Source organism: Lampris incognitus, chromosome 9, assembly GCF_029633865.1.
Source record: "Lampris incognitus isolate fLamInc1 chromosome 9, fLamInc1.hap2, whole genome shotgun sequence".
Lineage (NCBI taxonomy): Eukaryota > Metazoa > Chordata > Actinopteri > Lampriformes > Lampridae > Lampris > Lampris incognitus.
This window is the reverse complement of record NC_079219.1, coordinates 33,101,814-33,124,806: the sequence shown is the minus strand read 5'-3', so window position 1 is coordinate 33,124,806 and position 22,993 is coordinate 33,101,814. Positions and strand designations below refer to the sequence as shown.

General features: G+C 43.9%; 1 protein-coding gene across 1 annotated transcript in view; it reads right to left on the bottom strand.

The window, feature by feature from the left end:
• LOC130118528 (uncharacterized) overlaps window positions 1–11,457 on the bottom strand; it is a 31,591-nt gene extending 20,134 nt beyond the window's left edge. Inside the window, exons 1-12 of the mRNA XM_056286977.1 lie at window positions 10,237–11,457; window positions 7,183–7,476; window positions 6,978–7,082; window positions 6,753–6,871; window positions 6,395–6,613; window positions 6,026–6,113; window positions 5,458–5,610; window positions 4,454–4,551; window positions 3,420–3,598; window positions 3,181–3,294; window positions 2,154–2,411; window positions 361–1,728 (exon numbers count right to left, since the gene is read on the bottom strand). Of these exons, the coding sequence (XP_056142952.1) occupies window positions 361–1,728; window positions 2,154–2,411; window positions 3,181–3,294; window positions 3,420–3,598; window positions 4,454–4,551; window positions 5,458–5,610; window positions 6,026–6,113; window positions 6,395–6,613; window positions 6,753–6,871; window positions 6,978–7,082; window positions 7,183–7,236 (2,755 nt within the window). The 5' untranslated portion in view covers window positions 7,237–7,476; window positions 10,237–11,457. The remainder of the gene's footprint in view (window positions 1–360; window positions 1,729–2,153; window positions 2,412–3,180; window positions 3,295–3,419; window positions 3,599–4,453; window positions 4,552–5,457; window positions 5,611–6,025; window positions 6,114–6,394; window positions 6,614–6,752; window positions 6,872–6,977; window positions 7,083–7,182; window positions 7,477–10,236) is intronic.
• Window positions 11,458–22,993: the final 11,536 nt, after the last annotated feature.

The following is a 22,993-nucleotide window of genomic DNA, read 5'->3' as shown; positions in this document are numbered from 1 at the left end:
TAATGTGCACAGTGTGCATAATTTTCACAGCATGTTAATCTAAGAGTAGGGCAATCGTCAAGACCCGGAAAAAAAAAAGCCATTTGTGTCTGCAAATCTTACAGAAAGCTCTGTGGATTCAACAAGCAACTGAGTTAAGCAATTTATGATGAAAAAATAAGACACAAGAAGCCACAGCAAAATGGTTACATATTTAAACCTTTAAATTGATTCTTAAAAAGTTAATATAGCCAACACACGATGCCGATTTGCAATGGGAGTTGTTAGCGAGATGGTTAGAACAAGGTGATGCTTGCAAGTTGTTGATAGTTTCCTTGAAAGCAGGGATAGAAAAGCTGATTGTACCGGGGTATACTATACCTGGCAGTTTGAAATCAGCCTTATATGGAGAGCGGTCAGAAAGCATGAACCAATCATCTTTGTCTTCCACCTGCAATCGCTTCAGATTCATCTCCACCATCTCCTCATCGTGTTGCTGCTCTACCAACTCTCCCTCAATGTTCTCCTCCAGTTCCTCCATCTTAAGCCATGTCTCCTCTTTTTCTAACCTCTCCACTGATCTTAGGCCAGTTTGTACCTGCCTCTCGTTCATCTCTTGTGGTTGCTGCCACCTCTCCTCTTTAATAGTCACTATTTTCTTAGTCCTCTTTTCTATCCTCTGCACCACCACTTCAGGGGAGATTCCTTCCAAATCTGAAGAGCCAATCCTCTTTTCTATCCTCTGCACCACCACTTCAGGGGACATCCCTTCCAAATCTGAAGAGCCAATCCTCTTTTCTATCCTCTGCACCACCACTTCAGGGGACATCCCTTCCAAATCTGAAGAGCCAATCCTCTTTTCTATCCTCTGCACCACCACTTCAGGGGACATCCCTTCCAAATCTGAAGAGCCAGTCCTCTTTTCTATCCTCTGCACCACCACTTCAGGGGAGATTCCTTCCAAATCTGAATAGCCAATCCTCTTTTCTATCCTCTGCACCAAAACTTCAGGGGAGATTCCTTCCAAATCTGAAGAGCCAATCCTCTTTTCTATCCTCTGCACCACCACTTCAGGGGACATCCCTTCCAAATCTGAAGAGCCAGACCTCTTTTCTATCCTCTGCACCACCACTTCATGGGACATCCCTTCCAAATCTGAAGAGCCAATCCTCTTTTCTATCCTCTGCACCACCAATTCAGGGGAGATTCCTTCCAAATCTGAAGAGCCAGACTTCAACCGCTCCTCAACCTCCTCTTGCCACTCTTTTTCTATCTCGCGCAGACGTGCTTTCAGTCCATCATCTTTCAGACTCTCTTCTACCACCTCTGTCTCACTCTCTTGCTCCATCATGCCCTGTTCCTCTTCAGGCAACAAGCCTTTCAAAAATATCTTCTTGATTTGTTCTTCGAGCTCATCAACCTCCTCCTCAACTGTATCTTTCTGTCTGACTGATTTGACCTTTACTGTCTTCATATCTTTAAGTTGTTCAACTTCTTCTTTGCCCAATTCCCCTTCTATTACCCCCTGAATTCTCTCTGCCAGCTCATCGACTTCCTGGAGCCTCTCTTCTAGCACCCTGACCTCCTTCAGCCTCTCCTCTAAAACCTCTGCCTCTTTCATCTTGTCTACCAAGGTTATCATTTCCTGTAACCCCTCAGTGACCTCCTCACTAGTCTGAACCTGTTGCTCTGTCTCACCAACATGTTGAACATATATCTCCTGTAGTTGGACTCCAGCTGGGGGAGATACTGGGAGGAGCACAGTAGACAGAACACAGCAGAGGTAAGAGGGGAACTAAAATGAGATGCATATTGTGTGCTGCTTAAGGGCCTTTTTTTTGCTGGCTGTGTTTAACCACACACAATTAATTTCATGTCACAGAAGTAGGTTATCAAGCCATATTTCCACAAATACATCTTAAACCTTACTAACAAACTCACTCACTCAAGATTTTACACCCAATGGGCAAAAAAAAAAAATCATAACAAAAACTGCAGCCAGTTGAAATTAAAGGATGTAATAGTTCCTAGATATGTGACCAAGGTCTATTCCAAGGGTTCAGGTTTCTTTGTGGCAAACTTCTAAATTTCACTTGACATTTTATTTTCATTTCCCAGAAAATATTCACATCAAAATTAGGATAAACACCTGCAGGCATTTCTGTGATAGATACCTGGTTGTCTCACAAAATCGAAAGTTGGGGCAATGGGAAGGGAAGTATGATGCTGGAAGAGGACAAACCAGTCATCTTTCTTTGTATCCTGCCATTTCTTATCCGATGCCAAATCCTGCCGTGACTGACTGAAAGTCTGGGTGATGATCTGAGAGCCAGTCAACCCACTCTCAGTTTCCCGCCAGGTCTCTGTGACCGTCTGATACGACTGCCCTTCCTTCAGGGACTGTGTGAAAGTCTTTACAAACTCCTCTCTGGCTGTGGAAAGATGACAGCGCAATGAATCTCATGCAATGGTTCCGCTTTTGAGATGTAGACAATGCTTCACAACACTTTTAGTATGCTCCTGGCCAAGCCAAATGTTAAGCGCCAATCCAACGGTAAGTGACTCCAGTTCCTGAGGTTAGGGCAAAGCCAAAGTAAAGCTGTGGCAACATGCCTGTTTATTCTGATGGACTTGATGTGTGTACTGACCAGGCCAAAGAGATCAAAGCTTAATTGGTGCTAGCCATTGGAACAATCTGAATCATTTTAGATGTAGAATGTAAATTGCTAAAAGCAGAAGGCCAAGTGAGATCCAGTGTTCAACACATAAGACAGACTCATGGACCAGAAACATTTGTAAGAAGTTAAAATGTAATGGGTGGACAAATTCCTCTTTTTTCTATCAAAATCAAAATCCGGATGTTAATAGCCAAAAGCTGTGAGGTAGCTATGCGAGTCATAGCTGCGTGGCCAGCGATCCATGGTGACTGAGGCTACCCTGGGATAATGCCAGGGGAAGTACATGGTGGGTGTCATCATCCACAGTTCATAACAGGTCACCTCCCTAAGAAGTTGGCCTTGTGCACTGCAGTCACAACAAAAGATATTTAAGGTTAGCTGGTATGAAAGCAAGTTAACTCGGCTAGACCCTCTTGTTAACTGATGTGATACGAATGCAAAATGGTTGTTAGCAAGCCAGAATGAGATACATTTTGCCAATACAGCAAAGAGCTCTGATGAGGCTTCACACCGGTCCCGGTACCTGGTTTTGGATATGCCTTTGGTTTGTCAGATTCCAGCATCAGCAACGAATCATCAACCTCGGAACTGTTTAAGACTGAAAGCTGCTGCAAGAACTGGAGTGTATCATCTCCAGCTGCAAGAGTAGGAGAAGTTAGAGAGGTGCTGATTGTACAGTTGTACAATCTTACGTCATTGATGCACACTTATCACAATGACGCCAACATACAACATAGTTACGACACCCCCTCGAATACTTACGCATGCTTCCATCTAGGTTACGGGACAGCCTCTTGCTGGCAGAGCGTGTGAAGCGAGGAGCTGGGCGGTCAATCATGGAGCTGGCCTGGCGGGTCTGGGCCTGGGTACGTCCGCTGTATCGGAACCTAGAACCCAGGACCAGGAAGCGACGGGAAGAGGGCTGCTCTACTGTTGAGACCCTGAGAAACACACAAAATGCTCATTTTAATCTTCAACCATCTAACATTTTTTTCCCCACATTTTTCTCCCCAATTGTATCCGGCCAATTACCCCACTCTTCCAAGCCACTGCTCCACCCCTTCTGCTGATCCGGCGAGGGCTGCAGACTACCACATGTCTCCTCTGATACATGTGGAGTCGCCAGTCTCTTCTTTTCACCTTACAGTAAGGAGTTTCTCCAGGGGCACGTAGCACGTGGGAGGATCACGCTATTCCCCCCAGTTCCCCCTTCCCCCCAACAGGCGCCCCTACTGATCAGAGGAGGTGCTAGTGCAGCATAGCCAATTGTGTCTGTAGGGACGCCCGACCAAGCCGGAGGTAACATGGGGATTCAAACTGGAGATCCCCGTGTTGGTAGGCAATGGAATAGACCGCTACGCTACCTGGATTCCCCTCAACCATCTAACATTTAATACACTTCATGTTCAGAGACAACCTCACGAAAGAGACCACTCCAAATAGTGGGATTAGAGTATTTGAAAATTCTGTCAAATTCCCCACACTGTCTTACTGCCCATAATTTTGCAGTTCTTAGAAAGAACCAATGTCATATGCAAAAGTCAGTGACAAGACTGTATGCTCACTTGTTACATGGCAAAAAAAGAAAATTGAGGATTAGTTCTGAGCTCAATACCAAAGGGTCAGGGCTTTTCTTCCTTGGTTTAACTACCACTTAGCTAATATAACTACTATGAGAGGATAAGCTGCACGGACCAGTTAGCCAATTAGGTAGGAGATAGACAACTGAGAATGGCCTCTGTTGCCAGGCAGAGAAAGAGGAGACCATTCAAGAAAATAATAATGTCTGTTTTTACCTGAAGAAGGTATGGTGCTCCACAGAAACCTTCCACAGCTTCTTGGCAGCTTTGTAGTTAGGTAATTTGAAGCCAATTGTGCTCTCATACTGCTCTTGCTGTAGGTAAAAAGAATATTAATTAACCTGGTGTAATTTAGTTTACCCAATGGAACGTTATCCCAGATAATCACATCATGTTGAGGACATTGTGATAATGTCAAAATAAAGATAATGATAAATGTAGCAGTTTATTAACAACCAGGAGCTGGTTTTAATATGTTCAATTCAATCTTCAAAACTAAAAACTGATTAGCTTTCATCATGAAAGAATTGCCCAATCCAAGCTTTCTGCAGATGAAGGGCTAGGTTCACTTTATATGAACCCAGACTTCATTGACATCATTTAGAATGGTGAAAAAAACAACAAATAAGAAACTTTTCAGTCCCCTGAATCTTCTCGCCTGGCTTCAACACAGAACAATGGAGTAATCATTTAAGCCTTCAAAAACCATGATACAGCTCCTTTATCACAACGGGAAGCTCACAGTACAGTCAAACAACTTATTATGTTCATTTGAGAAAAAAAAATTAGTAGGGAAACATGCTTTCTATGAAATTAAAATGACTATTTCGTGCTTCTGCAGACATATTTCTTGCTACGTCTGCTTTGTTAGTCATTATAATACAGGTTTCTTTACTTTAAAAGTATGTGACTGTATCTAATGTGACAGTTCAAATACTGCAAGTATCAATATTGAAGCAATCAGTGAAGTTTTTGTCTATGTGATTCTAAAGGATTCCCAACAAAGGTTTAATGAAATCTGGATTAAAAAATGGTTAATCTAACTTTTGACGAGTAGAAATCACTCATCATTAGCAAATAAATTGTAGTTTCCATTTATGGTTGGAATTGACTGAACTGAAAGTGGAATAATGCCAGCTCTGATAGCTTAATAAAAGAAAAAAAAAGAAAAATGGAATAAGTCAACGGGTATGAAAGGAAAATGTCATTTGCAAGTTTACCTCTGAGGCTCGGATCTTGATGAAGAAGCTGCTGCGTTTGTAGGAGATTTTGAGCACTTTGGGCCATGGAAAACGGTTGATTCTCAGCTTGTCTTTGTAAACCATCAGACCACTGGAGCAAACCCCCAACATAATGTCAACGCCATCAAGATCCTGAGTGTACACAAACAAAAAGGAATAATTATAAATATTGAGCCTTTTTTCACCATGTTGCATACACTGGACATCATAAAACTTATCATGCATTTACAGTAACTGGCCACTAGAAGGCAACCCTTGCCATACTTTGAGGATATGTTTTTCAAATTTTATTTTTTTTTTTTTTCAGAAAAAGCCAACATCAATTTTGTAATTAATATCTGGATGCATCTGATATTATGCAAGCTTGTTGTTATGGAATAAAAGGGGGGTCAAGGCTGACAGAGTATTTAACAAAGCATTCCGAGAACCTGGACTATGGTCTCTTGTCTGCTAGGACCTTTTCAATTTCCTAAAAAACATGCACCCAACGTTTTACCCACAGGACATTAACCCCCACAAAGGTTACATAACTCACTCGAACTCCTACCTTGGCTTGGTGTATATCCACTCCATACATGGAGAGCTTCTTGGCATTTTCCAGAAACGACATATCTGCTTGGGCCGGACTCATTGACCTTTAACACACCAGTTCAAAAGGGTGAAACAAGTGTAAACATCAGAGATATATTTTATGGTTAAAATCATTTGAAAGGTCTTTTGCAGGTGTTTTTTTTTACAATCTGCCAATGTACAGGCCTTAAACAATGTCAATCTTCTGTAGGGTGTTAATTCACACCCTGATAGGAGTAGGCATACTCTTATTGATCAAACCTCCCAAGATATGCAGTTTTTTGAAGAGTGGTCACCAACTTTTCACACAAACCTAGCAGTCTCACAGCCTTCCCTAGGACTTTACCTGTATGTTCGGTGGAGCTCCATCACCTTTTCCTCCAGTTCTTTGCTCTGTCCAGGTGCCAGGCTCAGATCCTTGACGTAGTCTTCCCCATGGACTTCTGGGTCGTACTCCCCAAGCTCCGACTGGGCAGTGTAGGAGCCCAGCAGGGACAAAGTGACGAAGGAGCAAGGCAGGACTCCATTCATGATGTCCTTCCTCAGCTGCAGGCACAGGTAGTACCTGCAGGAGAAGTGAGGAAACACAGGTCATGTTTTGAAAATTAGATACGAAATAAAGAAAAAAAACAAAACATAATTCTTCTTGTATAATTGAGAATATTGGCAAGAGATGCGTCAGCTGGGATAGCAGAGACAATAACCTGGTAAGGTCCTCTGTGAGCTGTGCTGGGTCGGGTGGGTAGAACTTCACATTGAATGTGAATTCGTAGATGGCACCCGAAACCTGTTTCCGGATCTCTTTGGAAGGATCTAACCATGTCTGTAGAGGACAAACATCAGCTGCAAGTTGAAACAATGAACAATTTCGCCTAATGCAGTGTATGTATGTATACCTGCACACCGAGGAGAATAGAGAGGTGGGTTACCTTGCTGGTGGGTGTTTCCCAGTGGGCCAGGCCAAAGTAATCTTTCTCCAACAGGTTGAGGTGGTCACAAACCTTCATAAACAGTTCCTGGCCTTTGGCATGTTTCTAAACAAGAGACCGGGTAATAACATCTATGTTACTAATCAGCTGTGACAGAACAGAACAGGATATTAAAATGGAACATAATTTGGGTGGGGTGCCTTACATCCAATTCACACTCAAACGGAGCATCGTCCAGTAACGTGACCTTGCACTGCATGGTTTTCTGTTTTTTAGAGGGCTTGGCCTCTTCTGGTTTCTTCTCTGTCTTCTTTTCTTCTTTAGGCTTCTCTTTTTTGGCCTCTTCCTTAACCTTCTCTTTTTCTTTTTCTTTTTTATCCTCTTCCTCCTGTTCTACTTGGTCCTCCTTTGTTTTCTCTGTATCTTCCTCCTGCCCTTCTTCCAGCGCAGGCTCCTTCTCAGCCTCCTTCTGAGCTTCTTTTTGGTCCTCTGGAGCCTGCTGGTGAAGTAATTTAAAGACAATGCACATGACAAAAAGGAAGATGTGAGAAATTATGTTGTCCTTCATTTGGAAAGAAAAATCGGTATATTATGAAGTGTATGTATGATAGTTTAACAATGAATCAAATGTGTTTCCCCACTATTGCATACATCCATTTTAGATTCTTTGGAACTTTCAGATCAAACGAGCGGAGTTGCTTTTGCTGAGCAAGCAGCATGCAAAATTAAAAATTCATGACCAAGAAAGAAAAACGACCTGAAGCTATAACAAAGATGAGTGTAGACCTAAGCTGCTCTAGTGCAATCTCTTTCAGTGTCAATCTTTACACTCTCTCTCTATCTCACTCACTCACTCTCTGGCTGCTTGCTGATTTCTTTGCCATGTTTACTCCCTCTTTGTGTCCTTGAGTGTATTCTAGTGTCCAAATCCCATACTACCTCCCCCTCCAATGTGCAGTAAACTATCATGCTTTCTCTCACAAATGTATCATTAACAGCACATTCATATTATGTCTGGCAAAGCTACGAAACGGTCATGCATTGCCAGAATTACATTGTTGGTGGGTTGCCCTTCAAGTGGTGTTCAAGCGCTCATCGACTGTGATCATGTTGTAATGGGCTTGCGCACCATGAATTTACAATTATCTTCTTTTGGTATCTGAAAAAGCTAATGGAAAAATCATGGAATTTGTAATTCAATAATAGATTGTGTAAAGCCTAGTTAATATAGCTTATCATACATTATAAATCATAAATTATGTGGCCTATAAATTTCAGTGCATTTTATTTGGTTGCATGTTATGAACCCGGATTGTGAGTGAAGAACTCTCCTTGCAAATGCTGTGACTTGCATGTGTTGGAAACAGAGCGGACCAGTGAAAATAAGTTTATCTTCCATGTATATGGCATGTAGTGATGTGTCGTTCGTGAATGATTCATTCATTTTGAAGTAATTTTTTGTATGACTCAGGAGTAACGAGTTGTCTCAGTGAGTGATTCGTTCGTTTTTCCCTGGGCCGCACATGCACAGCACTCAATTCGCTCATGTGACTTGTGACAGCTACAGGCTCAGATTAATTCATGAACGGGTCTTTCGGATCCGAGTCTTCTGTTCGCTTGTCACATGACCGCTGCATATTCTTATTATGGGAAAAACTGATTCGTTCACTGATCATAACTACGGGTCTTCAAGTCTGAATCTTGTTCACTTATCATATTCTCAGTGTAGGAACTATAGATTTCATTCACGAATGGGTCTTCCAGGTCTGAGTCTCTCATTCACTTGTCACATGACCACTGCATATTCACAGTGTAGGAACTACTGATTCATTCTAGCTGTGTGTTGTGTAGCTATTGAATAGATGTTTAATTTGCTTTCCATTGGAACGAGTTCACACACTACGGGTCTTCAATGACCAGATAGGCTTTTGTGAATATCATATCATAGAATACATGATATATGTGAATATCATAGAATGAATATAATGATAGTTTTTTATTGATAGACACAGTGCTCTCGTACAGGCAATTGAAGTTATCAGTCATTTCAACTGAATAACAAGAGGCTATGGTCCAAAAGGTTGCTTAAGAGCTTTAAAAAAGTGAACTTGTGTGGTATACTTTACCAAGTGAAGCAAACCATGTTGCTGTTAGTGTTTGAGCACCGTGCTCTTTCTGTCATCACTCAGATGACAGCTACAGTGCCACACTATTTCCAATGAATGAAATGAAAGAATGATTTGAAAAACAGATTTGTTAATTAGTTAATTTTACTGAACGAGATTCAAAGTCAGTAAAAAAGATCTGAACTTCCAAACTAGTGGCATGAGGCACTTTTGAGAGAGTGCAAAATGATGAAATAACATAAATTATGATTGGTTGACGCTTTGTTGTATCATTGGAGTGCAAAAACAAATTGAGGCCAACTCCACATTGATTTGTAGCCCACGACATCAATGTCATGGGATGGGCGTACGTTTGTGGCTTCAGGTCCCCAACATCCATTGAAAATGACTTGTTGCCGGCTGCTGGTAATCTGACATCACATTAAATGCGTAATATTTGTCTATGTAATAAGAATGTAATATTGCTGAAGCTAAGACGTGTGTAATATTCGTCTGTGTAATAAGCATTTAAAAATTGTCTATGTATTGTGTAAGATGTGTCTATGTAACAGTGTAATATTTGTCTATGTAATAAGTGTGTAATATTTGTGTATGTATGAAGTGTAATATTGTCACCTTCTTAAAATAATGACCTAAGTCATATTTTAAGTTTTTCAAAAAACAGAATAAACTGAAACAAAATTTGTCAGTTTATTCTGTTTTTGAAAAACTTGAAACTATGACTTAGGCCATCATATTAAGATGGTGACGATATGTTTGTACAATAAGTGTGAACTTTTTTTTTACATAAGTGTGTAATATTTGTCTATGTAATTAGTATGAAATACGCGCGCACACACACACACACACACACACACACACACACACACACATATATATACGTATATATATATATGTAGGAAAAAAACTTAATACATGGCAGTACAAGCTTGTTTCGTGCACACTCATCAGCCGCTAATGCACATATTTCTCTATGTATTAGGTGTGTAATATTTGTCTATGTTATATAAGTATGTAATGTAATATTTGCCTGTAATAAGTGTGTATTTGTCTTTGAAATGTGTGTATAATATTTGTATATGCAATAAGTGCATATAAGTGTGTAATATGTGCATATGTTAAGACCAGCTCACCTGAGACTCGGCACTGCTGAGTGAATGTTGGTCAGGAGCCTGTTCAGTCTCTGGCTCAGTTTTCAGCTCAGGCTCTGGAGCAGCAATGGGAGCTTTCACCTGCTCTTCAGCTGACTCCGTCTCCTCCTCCTTCTTCTTCTCTTTCTTCTTTCCCTTCTCTTTTTTCTTTCCCTTCTCCTCCTCCTCCTTCTTTCCCCCCTCTTCTTCCTTCTTCTCCGTCTTTTCCGTCTTTTCTGTCTTCTCTTCTTGCTCTTTCCTCTTCTCCTCCTCTTTCTTTTTGGCCTCCTCTTGGGCCTTCTCCTCTTTTGCTTTTTCCCCTTCCCTCTTCTTGGCCTTCTCCTCTCGCTTCTTTGCTCGCTCTGCCTCTCGTGCCTTCTCCTCCTCTCTCTTCTTTGCTCTTTCCTCCTCTCTCTTTTTCACTTTTTCCTCTTCCTCTGCTTTCCGCTTAGCCTTTTCCTCTTCCTTCTTCTTTGCCTTCTCCTCCTTATCTTTCTTCTTCACGTCTTTCTTGTCAACCTTCTCCTCTTTACTCTCCTTCCCTACTGTCACCTTTTTGTCCTTTGCTTCTTTCGCCTCCTCCTGTTCTCCCTCTTTTGTCTTAAGCTTTTCTTCCTTTACCTCCTCTTTCTTTTCTGCTGCCTGCTCCTCCTTGTCCTCGCCTGTCTTCTTCACCTTTTCCTCCTCCTTTTCTTCCTTGTCTGGTTTTCTCACTGTCTCCTCATTTTTATCCTCTCCTTTCCTCTTTGCCTCTTTCTTTTTCTTCTTACTCCCCTTCTTCTCAATTTTTTCTTCCACTTTTTTCTCTTCCTCTTTCTTTTCCGTGTTCTCCTCCTCGCACTTCTTCCCTTCTTTTACCTCAGTTTTTTCTTCCTGCACTTCTGCCTTCTTTGCCTCCTCTACCTTTTCTTCTTCTCCTTTCTCTGCTTTTTCTTCCCTGTCCACCTTTTCCTCGCTGGCTTTCTCGACCTCAAACCCCTCTCCCTCCGAGCACTGGGAGCGGCGCTTGAGGAAGGAGGAAAAGAGGCGAGACAGGCCTTTCCCAGCAGAGGTGCGGGTTCGAGGCTTCAGCTGCTCCTCCTCGGCGTTGGAGGTGGCACTGTCGGCAGGATTGGGCTCCGAGCCCTTCTCGGGCTTGGCTGCTGCCGCCGCCTCCGATTTCTGTTTGTTCTCGGGCTCCGGCTCGGCTCCCCTGACCTCCTGCTTGCCTTCGGTGTCTGCCTCACTCACTGCGCTCACCTCTGTTGTCATGGCCGCCACTGGAAAATGGAGAATGGAGGGGGAGTAAGAGGTGAATGAAGGTCACCGTGCTGTATAGTGTGTGAAAGTATGTAGAGCAGCTACACTTAGACCGCAGCAAACATGGACTACTAATAGTTAGCTCGTTAAGCCCACAATTTGGAAATGTGACAGATCCAATACAGTAACAATACAACATGCAAGTGCAGAGATATGCTCCAACCCAGTGTAGCGCTGGGTGATATGGAAAATGTTACTGTCACATTAACCATAGGGGATTCTACATGATATCAAGATATCACAAGATCTGCTCAAATATGCAAAAATACCATAATAAAGAGTCCAACTGAGGTTCATTGTATCAAAATGTTTGGTAATGTATAGTATTATATCATATCAAATCAAGCCTGGGTTTCAACTTATACCCCGTCAAAAATTTCTGCATGCATCATCATTTACATTCACATTGCAGCCATTAAGCAGACATTCGTATGTGGGACAATTTACAACAGGTAATACTTTAAAAGGAGACAATGGAATATTTTCACTCAGTGGGTCCAAAGGTATGGTCTGCTACCAACAGAGTACAGTAAAAGTTTTTGCTTTGGCAGCAGCTATCAAATGAGTACCTGTCATAGTCAATATTGTCTCTACTCTACCTCCACACTTCACAGCATTGCTTTTGTATTGGCACTAGTGTGGCTGTGTGAAAACCTGTCTGCTCAGTGAGAGTACATATGCAGCACTGCTTTGGAAAGCAGGTGAGGATGGAGACAGATTCTATTTTCGTTTTGATTGAAATGTCTTATTTGCCTGCACTTGAAGTGAGGCAAAATTGTGTTCGAGGATCCCGGGAAGAGTAGTTGTTGCTTTAGTACCCCAACTTATGGGGGATCCAAATAAACAAATTATTATATACAGTGAAAAATTATATAGAACACCGGGGGCATCCGGGTTGCATAGCGGTCTATTTCGTTGTCTACCAACACAGGGATCGCTGGTTCAAATCCCTGTGTTACCTCTGGCTTGGTCGGGCGTCTCTACAGACAAAATTGGCCATGTCTGCGGGTGGGAACTCAGATGTGGGTATGTTTCCTGGTCGCTGCATTAGCACCTCCTCTGGTCAGTCGGGGCACCTGTTTGGGGGGGGGGGGACTGGGGGGAATAGTGTGATCCTCCCACACGCTACGTCCCCCTGGTGAAACTCCTCATTGTCAGGTGAAAAGAAGCGGCTGGTGACTCCACATGTATCAGAGGAGGCATGCGGTAGTCTGCAGCCCTCCCCGGATCGGCAGAGGGGGTGGAGCAGCGACCGGGACGGCTCGGAAGAATGGGGTAATTGGCCAAGTACAGTTGGGGGGAAAAAAGGGGGTGAAAGAAAAAAAAATTATATTGAACATCTTTAAGTTATCCTTGGTACCTAAGCTACTTTTAAGTTATCATTAAGGTGATCATTAGTGGCCTCGTCTACATGACACAAATAAGATAAGAACATGTTGGTTAAAGATGAAGCCATATCGGCACCCTGATAGCTGAATGGTTACAGCGCATGCCACAGAACTTCAACGTCCCTGGTTCGATTCCAGCCAGGGACCTTTGTTGTATGTCATACCCATCTCTCTTTCCCCTCGTTTCCTCTCTGTCACTTCACTATCCTCTATTCAATGAAGGCAAAAATGCCAAAAAAAAATGTCTGTGAATGTTCTCATTCATTCAGGTCATGGTTATCCAAAGGAACTGAATCAAGTGCAATATACCAAATCCAGTTGCACTTGATTCAATTCCTTTTGATGCCAAAAAAAAAAATCTTGAAAAAAACACATGATGAAGCCAAATGCCATTCAGATAATATGATACGAACATTTGTGCAGAGGCACCTCTCCATTAAACAATGGTCTCTCTTGTTTGAGACTCTGTGTGTGTGTGTGTGTGTGTGTGTGTGTGTGTGTGTGTGTGTGCATGGCCTTCTGAGGGCAAGCAAACAACAGTGCCCACCACACGCTCATTAGAAGTCACTAAAACAAAGGAGACATTCTGCTGCATGCATGCCTACATGCACAGCCAGTATCATCCCAACCAAGTAAAACCAGCCTGGGTCATGCAACACCCCTCTATGTGCCAAGTTAATGTGTAACAGTAATGCTGGGGGACATGGAAAATATTATCAGAATAATCATAATTTTACACGATATCAACATCATGATATCTGCTTACTTATGCAAAAATATACCATGTTTAAGAATCCAGGTCACATCAGTGCATTGATTGGCAAAGTGTAATATCAAACCTAGACCAGTTTTCAAAAAATGCTCCCTAAAATATTCCAGATTCAGATCTGTCATTTGTGACAGATTTAAGGCAATAAATGTCCAATATCATAATTTAGTCAACAACATTGCATTTCATGACATTAATATCGGAATTTCATCCCAATCCAATAGATAATAAATGACAACACTGAGTTATTGCCCAGCCCTATGTTAACAGTGCAGTGGGTTTAAGATTGGAAAGATTAGTCCTCTCCTGTCTGACTTAAAACTGAATGAGTGCTAATTAGTGAATTGAACTTGAGTCAGACAGGAGAGGACTAATCTTTCCAATCTTAAACCCACTGCACTGTAGTGTTGGGTAGGGGTGGGAATCTTTCGGAATCTCGCTATTCGATTCGGTTCTTGGGTCACGATTCAATTCCAAATCGATTCCAAAGGATTCCCGGTTCAAAATCGATTCTAGATTTGGTACATAGGGGTGCTAATTTCCGGATCTACTCCAGTCCGCTGTGCACTAAGAAAGGCTGTGTGGCAAGTTATGGCATGAAAGCAGACTAAAGTGTGTGTAGGATCATGTAGTTTTTAGATTTGAAAAAGTTATATCAATTGCTTGCAATAATGTGAACACACAAAGGCAAACCTAACCTTTCTCAGTAAAAACCGATGCGATGGTATGTCGTACTTTGGTTCAATTGTCTGACCATAAATCTAAAGACTTCATTGTCGACTACGATGTAGGGGCGCAGGACTTTTGAAACGAAACAGGTGATGGATCTAGTTTTGTTTTTTGTTTTTTTTACCCGTCCAGACCTGGCTGAGAGTTTGGTAAGGTGGTGCAGTGTGCGTTGGTTGTTTGTTAACGTTGCAGGAGGTCGTTGTTCCTCTTCTTTCAGCTCTGGGCGACGGCGTATGATGTGAGACCCAACATTTGTAGTGTTGCCGAAATACTTAACTTTCTTTTTGCAAATCTTGCATATTGAATGAGTCATGTCAAGCTCCTTCTTCCCCCAGGGAGATTGTAAAATCCAAAATGCACCCAAACGCTTGCCTTATGGGACTGGCTGAATTTGTTGCTGCTCCATTTTTAGAAAGGCTACCAGGAGCATTAGCTGTGCCACTGCCGTGTTTTCCGGAACAGGTGCGCCACAAGTCAACATTGTCAGCAGCGAGGAGGCTACCCAAGACTGAAAAATAAAAAGGTTTTAAAACTCAATTTTTGGAATTTGTGAATCTATTATAACGACCACGGATGACTAGACTCGCTAGCCCTTGGCTAACGGGTCGGACCCTTTAGTCAACTGGTTAACGTAGTCCCCCATGGTGCGGGAGACCCGGGTTCGCGTCCCAGCAGCCCTCTGAATTTGCTAAATTGGTGTCAGAAGTGGGATGGTGAGGCCGTCGGAAGCGCATGCGCCCAGAGGCGTGTGGGGGCGCTGATATGCTGAAGCGCGGGGACGCGTCTCCCGAAGGAGGGGTAGTGTAACGACCATGGATGGCTAGACTCGTTAGCCCTTGCATAACGGATCGGACCCTGTAGTCAACTGGTTAACGTAGTCACCTGTGGTGCGGGAGACTCCCCCCCCCCACCCCATTTGGGTTGGATGGACACATACACATGGTCCTTCATGTTACATGGTTGAATGAATACCACTGGTTTACACAACATCACATTGTTCCTTAACATTTTACCTCAGTTCAACGCAAGCCTGACATATAGATCTGCAGGACGAGACTAATCTTAGTGCTTGGCAGTATAAACATCCTCGCTGAACTGCTCATCATCCATACACGTAGTTCAGCCAGCAGGCCTCAGGTTTTAGACGGGCGCCGCCTTTGATTCATCAGCGAGACAGGGTGAGGAGGGATTTAGTATTTAGTAAACCTCTAACCCACAAGCTTAATCACACAAATGACTGCAACTATACAGCAGGTATAACACCAAACACTCTATACACTACCCCAAGTGAGGTCTAATGGTTACAGTCGGGTGCACGACAATCAATACTTCCAGTCCTGTGAGACAGACATACCATCGTGTACCAATGGTCAACGTCTTGCCTAATTGGCTGGCGAACGTGGCTGTTTGTTTTTTTTTGTCTCTTCCATATGTGGTTCCTGTCTCACCCTGCCTTGCAAAGAGTGGGGGGAGGGGAGAGGCTAGACAGGGCGGCAGGCAGCAGGCCAATCTTCCAGATGTATGGGGTTGTCCATGGCCCGTAGACTACAGCCTGGCTCCTCTATACCGTGCACTTCCCTCCAACACTATAGGACAGCAGGGAAGGGGGGGGGGGTGCACCTCGCAGAGACCAAATCCTCTTTACCCCTCCCATTGTTTGTGTCTAGTGACCAATAACTGTGCCACACACCATTACTAATCCTGCCTTCCCTTCCCCCCACGCGACCCCCCATGGGCCTGTTCCCCCAGGTCACCACACACACACACATACGCATCAGCGCTCATAGGCTCCTCTGGGTCTTTTTAATGCCCCGTCATCTCAATTCTGAGTGTCAGGAAACAGACGTGCTCCTAATGGACCAGCTGAGCTTGTGTCTGCTGCCTCCTCCATTTTGTGTTGCCTAGCTAACATCTCTGCTCGCGGCCAGCTGAGCAGGACAAACCTGCATCAAGACTAATTGAGACAGCAACAGCCAAATGACAGCGGCGCTTCATGCTCAATATATCACCCTCCCAATATGTGGCCCACTTTGGTTGAAATTAAACAAGGTGAAATATTACAACATTATGGTAAAAAATATAATTAATTAAATGCCATCCTTGTTACTGTGTAATTAGTACTGCCAATGAGCTAAATTATAAATGAAGCAGGCAACCTCCAGCGTGGGTGTGCCTATAGTAAAGAGGTGCTGGAAGGGATGCAAATGTAGGCCTAAATTTAACTATTCCAAATTAAAAGAGATTTGATTGAAATTTAATGGCTCGCCACATGACAGGAAAGAATCTGATTTTTGTGACATTCCAAGTAATTTATGTTAAAGTGATATTCACAGTTTCCTAAACTGAATTTCCACAGTGTTTCATTCCAAAGAATAGCAATTTGTGGAATTTCCTTTTTTTTCTTTTTGTATTTACATTCAAGACAAAATGTTTTCCAGCGTCAATTTTTTTTAAATTTCCGCTCAAACTTACGAAACTGAGATAAGCCATATCATTGGTGATGATATCACTAATCACATAGAATCTAATAATTATAATAATAATAATAAAAGAATAAACACATTTAAATAATTTTTTTTTAAAAACTAATAGAATCACAAATTCTGAGCCGACCCCTAACCCTTTCCCAGGAAGACAGCATAGTCCATTACTGATGAGGAAGATTAGACCGATTTTTCCCTGAATAATAAAATTCCACTCAGCTGTTTTTGTGACAGATCTCACAAATCTCTATTTGAAGTAAAAGATCTGTTTAGACCTTTCCCTCTGGTTACCCAAGCCTTCCTTCCACTTCCCAGTGATGCTGTGTGTGTGTGTGTGAGTGAGTGAGTGAGTGAGTGAGTGAGTGAGAGAGAGAGAGAGAGAGAGAGAGAGAGAGAGAGATGAAAAAGATGAGATGGTTGAGTATAGAAGAGCTTGGAGAGGAGCAGGTTTATAAATAGCTACGTGTGCTCAAGATGCTGAGACTCATTAGTTTCCTTTATAGTCAAGCACGTTTCTATTTACAGTCACTGCACGCTGCCTGCAACCATCCACATGCACATCTTCACATGCACACACACACATTTTCTCTCACACACACGGCCGTGCACACAAGGTGGCCTATGGCTTTCTTTTTTATTTTATTACAATTAGGCAATTAATCTGATTTGCTTGAATGTGATGAGCAATGCCACCACTCCACCCCTTTCAAACATACCCATTGCTATTGACCCACAAGCAGCATGAGGAAGAAAAGACCATTACTCTACTGGAAGACCGAGACAAAAAGAAAACATGCTTCCTGGGTGCTGAGTGTGGGCTTAAGGAATTAGAAGGAGTTTAGAGTTAATCAGGCCCCAAGTGTCCAAGTGAGATTATCTCTCCCCTTCAGTAGCTATCCATCTATCTCTCTCGCTCACTGCCTCTCTCTTTCTGTGTGTGTGTGTGAGAGAGAGAGAGAGAGAGAGAGAGAGAGAGAGAGAGAGAGAGAGAGAGAGAGAGAGAGAGAGAGAGAGAGAGAGAGAGAGAGAGAGAGAGAGAGAGAGAGAGAGAGAGAGAGAGAGAGAGAGAGAGAGCTGGCAGCAGCAGGGTGGTGATCAGCTCTGCTGATTCATGGTTTTATGTGGAGCTCCGCCCGCGCCTGGCTCAAAGTCACCAGGAAAGAACTGAAGGCCTAGACATCAGTCCACTGGCCACATGGACACTATGTTATCCTTGTACAGTCCCCCCCCCACACACACACATACACACACAGTACCAGACACACACACACACATATACACTCGCACATGCACACATATACACTCGCACGCACACACACACCGTACCAGACACACACACACACACAGCAACAGACACACATACACACACACAGTACCAAACACACACACACACAGCAAGACACACACACACATACACACAGGCACAAACACACAAAAACACATGTACACACACACACACACAGCAAGACACACGCACATGCACACTGTTCCAGACATGCACACACACACACACACACACACACACACACACACACACACACACATACACACACTGTAACAGAAGACACACACACCCACCCACCCATCCCTGCTCGTAATGGCATGTTTGTTTAGGTGAGATTGAAACACAACACTGTCAGCTAACTTCATGAACACCACCAAAGTGGATGGTGATCTCAAATGCAAGTTGTTGAGTTTACAACTACTCCATTCAGCAAGGCCCCAGTACAATTAATGCTGCACGTACTGTCAATATCAAATACAACGAGACAATGAAAGAACAAGAGGCAACCAATGTCCGATCTTGGTTGAAAAATACACAACAGGAAATACACTAATGATGAACTACTGCATTCGTTGATCATACATCTCTTAGTGAAGTAGGCGATGCTGAACAAAAAACAAAAAAAAGAATTAAAGGCTACGGTGACTTACTTAAGTCTGTTCTGTGTAAAAGTACACCACAGTCACATGCACAATGATCAATACACACAGATGGTGTGTCTCCACAAGCTGCAACGTGAGCTGTCCAGGGAGGACGGTGGAGGAGCCTGATTGATTTTACTGTGGTGGCCTTGAAAGCGCCTCTGAATCCATTTCAGATATCACCCCAGCCAAGTCCCATTGATCATGCAGCACAACTGCACTTTACTAGAGAGAAGACTGTGATGTTTGTTGAGCAGTTTATAAAAAAAAAAGCACAAGAAATGGGGATCTGCAGTTTTGTTTTCTTTCTTCGAACAATTCAAAAGATGTGAGCCGATAATGTATCTACAAAATCGCACAAATGCCGTGTTGACTTTGACCGATCCTCACATTGTTTACACATTCACCCTCGCCTCTCACCTTTTCAGGCTCGCTCATTCATCAAGAAAGAGCGCGTTTCTTTTCCATCTGCCAGTGCTCACTCCACAATCTACCCACTCTAACGCATCATAATTCCCGAAAGAGGATTAACACCGGCGAGCTCTTCTACAGGACCTGAGGGACCTCACCCTCCTCCTACAGCGGTGCCCTGAGACATCCCTCCACATCACATCACCTCAGCTCTGCTCTGCTCTGCTCTAGGGAAGATGCTGAAACAGCTGTGAGAGAGATGCACCCGCATCCAAGCCTCTCCTGCCTCCCTATTCCTCCACATTCACCTCAACATACACCACAAATTCTTAAAGTTAAGTTTACTTAAAAACTAAATCAGGAAACCGATTACCTTGGGGAAAAGTAAGTAAATGAACTTAATTGTGTCAAGTCGTGTGACATCATTTCACGTAACTTTGACCCAATTAAGTTCATTTACTTACTTTTTTTTAAGTAAACCGATCTTATTAGAATTTACACTGTCGTTAACATCAGCCTTTTACCCGCTTGCCACCACTTAACTCACAAATGGTGAAGCTCTCCAGTAAGCCCCCCCCCCCCCCCCACACACACACACACACACACACACAAACACCACCAACGCATCCCCGCTCTCTCCTCCTCCCTCGCCCCTACGTCACGTTATCAGCCCTTGATAAAAGATTATCTGACCATATAAATATATCCATCAGTATCATCAATGGAGACCGGGCTTATGGGCTGAATCTCCATCCTGAACCGCGCCGAAGTGCACATGCGCAAAAAAGAAACACAAACGCGCGCGCACACACACACAAACGCGCGCGCGCGCGCGCGCGCACACACACACACACACACACACACACACACACACACACACACTACAGCCCTCCAAGCAAAGACGGGATATTTTTAACCCATCCACTCCTCTTTGGATAAAAGCGAGTCATGCCAAGCATAAAATGAAAGCCTAACGCGGCGCATTGTCCGTGACAACGCGAGGTGCGAGCGGAGCAGCGTGTGTGTTCGGAGGCAGCCGTGTTTTGTACCGCTGCTCTCCGTCCCGACAACTTTCTGCCGGGCCAGTAGCGCAGCACGGCACTAGACAAACCACCCACACGTAAACCCGAGTCAACAACACTGACCAGAGGCATCGAAACGCGAAGCCGCTGCGCTTTCTGCTCTCATCTGGCAGCGGCGGGGAAAACAAACACGCTACATTGGTGTAAAACAGTGTTCGGTTTTATGGTAAACACGGAGCAGAACTAGGCTTAACAGCGGTGCTGTGAGGTGGGCTTAGTAAAGCTGTCCATGCCGTGCAGTAGCATGCCCATTCGTTTCTTTTACTTCATCTTATTTGATTTTTATAAAGACCAGATTAACTTTTACAAGATCTAGCTACATATTATTGTAATTCAACGGCACTTTTTTAAAAATTTATTTTCATGGGATATTCAATCCTCAAAAAAAGAAGTGTGGATCTACTTTTTGTTTGGAAGAACAGGAAAAATAAGAAGGCGGAATTTAGACAATTGAAAGAAATCGTTCCTTGACGGGCTGTTACGGCACAGCACGCAGGACATTTAAATATAGTCGCCGTCTGAAAATGGCGCCGAATGTGAAACGAAAACTAATTTAAAAAAAAAATCAGAAGTCGGCCCCTTCCCGCGCGCACATGAATTAAAACGTGGCTTACCTATTCTACTGTTACCATCAATGGGGAACAAATGCTGCAGAAATCCGCCGGATCGCTATATTCCGTACATTGGCTGACGAGGCAGCGCTGCACACAAGAGACGCACGCTTTGTTGTGCCGGAGGTGCCCGACGCTCGTAAAGAGGCGGAGTCTCACGCACAACACAGCAGTTAACGCACGGACCAGTAGGCTCCTCAAACCAGTCCGAGAGTTTTACCCTCATGTTAGCTGATGTGAAACACATATGATATAATTAAACGCTATAGTCAGCGTGACATCATAGAGTCCTCTTGGCTGCTGAAACACACACACAGGTAGCAGACGCTTAATCCATAGTGCTGGATGATATGGAAAATGTTATTTTCACTATAACCGCAAAGAATTTTACAGGATATCAGTATGCATCAATATGTGCCTAAACAGTATACAAACTGGGCTTAGGGTCATCATGATGAACTGGTTGTTAATGTAAAGTCCATCCATCCATTATCTAAACCGCTTATCCTGCTCTCGGGGTCGCGGGGATGCTGGAGCCTATCCCAGCAGTCATTGGGCGGCAAGCGTGGAGACACCCTGGACAGACCGCCAGTCCAATCACAGGGCCGTTTGGTAATGTGAAATACAATATCAAATCAAAAAGTAGTTTTCAAATAATATTAATCAAATTTCCAGACCTTATTTTGTAAAAAAAAGGTAATAGATTTCCCCCCCTTTTTCCTCCCAACTGTACTTGGCCAATTACTCTATTTCCCGAGCTGTCCTAGTCGCTGCTCCACCCCCTCTGCCGATCCGGGGAGGGCTGCAGACTACCACATGTCTCCCCTGATACATGTGGAGTCGCCAGCCGCTTCTTTTCACCTGACAGTGAGGAGTTTCACCAGGGGGACGTAGCGCGTGGGAGGATGACGCTATTTCCGCCTGTTCCCACTACCCCCCCTGAACAGACGCCTCGACCGACCAGGACACATCCGGCTTCCAGTTCTCAGACACGGCCAATTTGGTGTGTACGGACACCGGATGTAACACGGGGATTCGAACCAGAGATCCCCGTGTTGGTAGGCAACGGAACAGACCGCCACGCCACCCGGACGCCCAGGATTAATGGAGTCTTGTCATCTTTAATTTAGGCAACAGAATTTGGTATGATGATCCGGCAATATCTGCATTTAATTCCAGATACAGTACCAGTGAAAGAAGATGAACACTTATGTTGTACTATTATTGCCCTGCCCTATGCTTTCATACAACTTTTTATCCCCCTTGCATCACAAATAAGATTACCTCGGTCCAATCCACAAATCCTACCACCTCATGGCCTCCTGACTATCCATCCACCCTTCCTCTAAAGAGAAAACAAAATTACCGACAAACTCGTGGTCATGTTGGTGTAATACTTACACTGCTCCTCACTACGGACTCTCTGGCAAGAATACAGCCAGACTAAACTCGCTAAACGGTTGGCTAACGGGTCGGACCCTTTGGTCGACTGGTTAGCACGGTCGCGGGCGACTCAGGTTCACATCCCGACTGCGGCGGTTCCCGGCTGGCCCCCTGAATTCACTACATTTCGAATTCGGGGGTCAGCCGGGACGCGAACCCGGGGCGACTGCGCTAACCAGTTGACTAAAGGGTCCGACCCGTTAGCCAACCGGCTAGCGAGTCTACTCCTTCATGATCATTACACTACCACCACCACCCCCTCCTTCGGGAAGCGCCATACCAGCTCCCTCATGCCTCGGGGTGCATGTGCTTCCGATGGCCTCATGGTCTCACCCTCCCGCTTCTGACACCAATGTAGCGAATTCAGGGGGCAGCCGGGAAGCGGACCCGGAATGCTCTAGCCAGTCAACTAAAGGGTCCGACCAGTTAGCAAAGGTCTAGAGAGTCTAGTCATCCGTGGTCGTTACAATACAAAGATGACATGTGTTGGCACAACTCCCCGTCTAGAAACAGGAGGGAAGTACAAAGGGAGCGACGGCACTTCTCCTGGGAGCGCCTGGCTGTCTTCTTCCCAGTCAGCCACCCGGGGCCTTCATAAACACAGCATGAAGATGACGCT